General features: G+C 45.0%; 1 protein-coding gene across 2 annotated transcripts; it reads right to left on the reverse strand.

Moving 5' to 3' along the window:
- Nucleotides 1–68: 68 nt before the first annotated feature.
- ebpl (EBP like) lies at nucleotides 69–1,652 on the reverse strand. Of its 2 annotated transcripts, XM_005952272.3 has the most exons (5): nucleotides 1,581–1,652; nucleotides 1,248–1,424; nucleotides 978–1,047; nucleotides 670–808; nucleotides 69–592 (listed from the first exon to the last, which is right to left on the reverse strand). In XM_005952272.3, exons 2-5 carry the CDS (start codon nucleotides 1,422–1,424, stop codon nucleotides 346–348), a joined length of 633 nt encoding a protein of 210 aa, XP_005952334.2. In that variant the 5' UTR covers nucleotides 1,581–1,652; the 3' UTR covers nucleotides 69–345. The 2 variants fall into 2 exon arrangements, with proteins under 2 accessions (XP_005952334.2, XP_042072941.1); XM_042217007.1 differs by lacking the exon at nucleotides 1,581–1,652 and having other exon boundaries at nucleotides 1,248–1,573.
- Nucleotides 1,653–2,922: the final 1,270 nt, after the last annotated feature.

Below are 2,922 nucleotides of genomic sequence, written 5' to 3' on the forward strand. Positions count from 1 at the left end.
GCCAAAGTGCTTGCTCATAGGGGGTCATATGATTGTTGGGTTTTTCTCTGTATCGCCTTGAGGCGACTTTTGTTGTGATTTGGCGCTATATAAATAAAATTGAATTGAATTGAATCGAATCAAAAGGAGCTGAGGGAGGGAGGGAGGAGGTGAATGGTGGTGCAAAGAAGACAGGGGAGATGTGGTTAGATGTTCCAAAGCAATAATTTAAGGCACTGAAACTGTATCTATAATAAAATGTTTCTTTTTCAAACGATTGATCGTGGTGATTGATTCTGACATCAGATGAATATTTAAATGATCCTCGGACTCGGCCATCGATCAGTTTAAACCATATCAGTGACATCACTGTCTTTTAGCTGCTTTGCTTTGGTCCGCTCTGAGCACGTGCAGACTCCTTAGGCTGAACCAGGACTGGAGCAGCAGCAGGACTGGGACCAGGACCCAGACTCCATTAAATAAGACCAGGTAGACCCACAGGTAGAGCAAGGAGGATGTGTTCAGGTGAGGGCTGCCCATCAGCCAATCAGGACAGAAGGTCATCCAGCCGCCGTATAGCTCGCACACACTCAGAGCGATCTGCAGGAAGTGTCTGACAGATTGGTTCACCATTAACATCAGTACCAAGCAGTACCAGCAGCACAGTAACTGCAGTACAGGAAGTGTTACCTGTAGTACTTGTCCTTCAGTACTGCGTGTATAAGGAGGAGAGCTAGCAGCGAGTCGAGGACGACGGTCAGGATCTCGATGGAGACGATCGTCGGATCAGAAACCAGCCAGCGACTGTCGGCTTTCCCGTACTCCTTCCCTACAGGTAAGACAGGTGAGAAGAAGTCAAACATCCCAAATGACATACCAAATAGTGTGTTTTTACAGTATCTGTGAGTAAAAGTACTTCATTACTTTGTTCTCATACTGGACTTCAGCTCAAACTAACACTGCCTGGAAATACTGCAGTGTATTTACAAAATACTCACAGAGCTCAGCCAGTGGCCCTTCAGAAGCCTCCACTGTCCCAACCAGAGACATGTAAACAAACGGACCCTCCTAAAAAAACAAAAATCAGAGACATGGAAACAAATGGACCTTCCTAAAAACCTTTAGGTTTAGAATAAAAAATAAACAAGAATAAACAAAAACAAAGTGTTTATGAAATGAGCCTAATTTTGAAGATGAGCTGAAACTTGAATAACGTTTTTTGTCATCATGATGAAGATGGGAATAACTAAGAATAAAGCACCGCCTACCAGCGTCAGATGGACAATGACATCATAAAAGAGCCACAGCAAGATCCACCAGTTCTGTGTAGAGCTCCGCCCACAATACCTGCGTGTTAGCAGGACAGCTGCCAACAGCTGGCCACTGCATGCTAACAGAGACAAGACGGAGACCAGAGAGAGGCCAGGAGGCGCCGATGAGTCCATCTGCAACCACAGAAGAAAAAGGAAGAGAAGGAACAGCATATAGAAGAGGTACCAGTACTACAGACTGTACTTCAAATATGCCACAGTAAAATTATTTTAGGATTAGTGTAGTAATATTGCAGAAATGCTGTATGCAGTCGTTCTGTGTAGGCTCACCACTGCTCTGTGTGAAAATGGACGTCTCAGGCTCCGCCCCCTGGCATTCCCTATTGAACTGCTGTTTCTAAATCCCGCCCCACACTCTCCCATTCACTGGTGAGGAGAACACTCCACTCCCTGTTCCCGCCTCCTCCCTCACAAACGGCTGAGGTCAAAGGTCAGCAGCAGATGAACATCATGTTTATCTGAAGCTAAACGTTAACATTCATTCTGACCACAGAAGAAGAAAATGAGGAGCTCAGTGTTTAAAACAAGCAAACAAACAAACAGGGGAATAAAACCCAAATCTCATTAAAAAAAATACAAACAGTACTTCAGCAGTTCTTTGGTACATCCAATTCAATTTTATTGATATAGCGCCAAATCACAACAACAGTCGCCTCAAGGCCCTTTATATTGTACAGTAGATAAAAGCCCAACAATCATATGAACCCCTATGCGCAGCGGTGGGTTTTTTTCTGTTCTCAAACTGATCTCCCTGTTGGAGCTCAGTCTGGGGGGAGTTCTTTTTTTCCCTCATTGTCTTTCCTGATGTTTTGTATTTTCAATTGTTCGGTTCTGGGTCACTACTCGTGCAGCTGACCGGCCAGCTACCTAGCCTGACCTGTCTCCCCAATATGATGTTTGTGTATTGTATGTACGGTCGGCAAGGTCAGTCTCTCAATTGCCCCTCGGGGATAAATAAAGTCTTCTGAATCTGAATCTGAATGAGCAAGCACTTTGGCAACAGTGGGAAGGAAAAACTCCCTTTTAACAGGAAAAAACCTCCGGCAGAACCAGGCTCAGGGAGGGGCGGTGCCATCTGCTGTGATTGGTTGGGTTGAGAGAAGGAAAACAGAATAAAGACATGCTGTGGAAGAGAGACAGAGATTAATAACAGATATGATTCAATGCAGAGAGGTCTATTAACAGACCTTCCCAAAGTGTGGGGCCTGCCCCCTAGGGGGGGCACAGAGCCATTGCAGGGGGAGCGCGGTATGAAAAGGGAAAAAAAACAAAGAACGCTTGGACACTGCTAGCATGGGGCGCCCACACAAACGCAAAGCAGGAGATGAAGCATCGCTGACTATGTTTCCAAACCAACTTCATTCTAAGCCAAAGACTAGAAAATATGGTGAAGCAAATCTTCCCTTTGGTTTCACCTGCACAAGTGCCGAGGTAGGTCTCTGTGACAGAATTAGTTTCCCCTGCGTTGGGAGCAGCGCTGGGCTCTCCAAATCACGGACAAACAGTATCCCACATTCTTGATTTTTAGTTCACAAACACTTGTTGTAATGACTAACTACTCCTGATATTTTGGAGATGTTAGCTCTTTATACAGTAAAGTTACAGTGGGATA

Source organism: Haplochromis burtoni, unplaced genomic scaffold, assembly GCF_018398535.1.
Source record: "Haplochromis burtoni strain Fernald_Lab_line unplaced genomic scaffold, NCSU_Asbu1 Contig_1459, whole genome shotgun sequence".
Lineage (NCBI taxonomy): Eukaryota > Metazoa > Chordata > Actinopteri > Cichliformes > Cichlidae > Haplochromis > Haplochromis burtoni.

Bases quoted from the DNA above. Each gene is read 5' to 3' on its own strand.
- ebpl (XM_042217007.1), bottom strand. From the start codon at position 1,463: ATGCTGTTCCTTCTCTTCCTTTTTCTTCTGTGGTTGCAGATGGACTCA. The intron at 1,048-1,247 runs GTAGGCGGTGCT...TTGTTTTTTTAG, and splicing joins TCATTGTCCATCTGACGCTG to GAGGGTCCGTTTGTTTACAT. The intron at 593-669 runs GTAACACTTCCT...CCAATCTGTCAG, and splicing joins CTGAAGGACAAGTACTACAG to ACACTTCCTGCAGATCGCTC.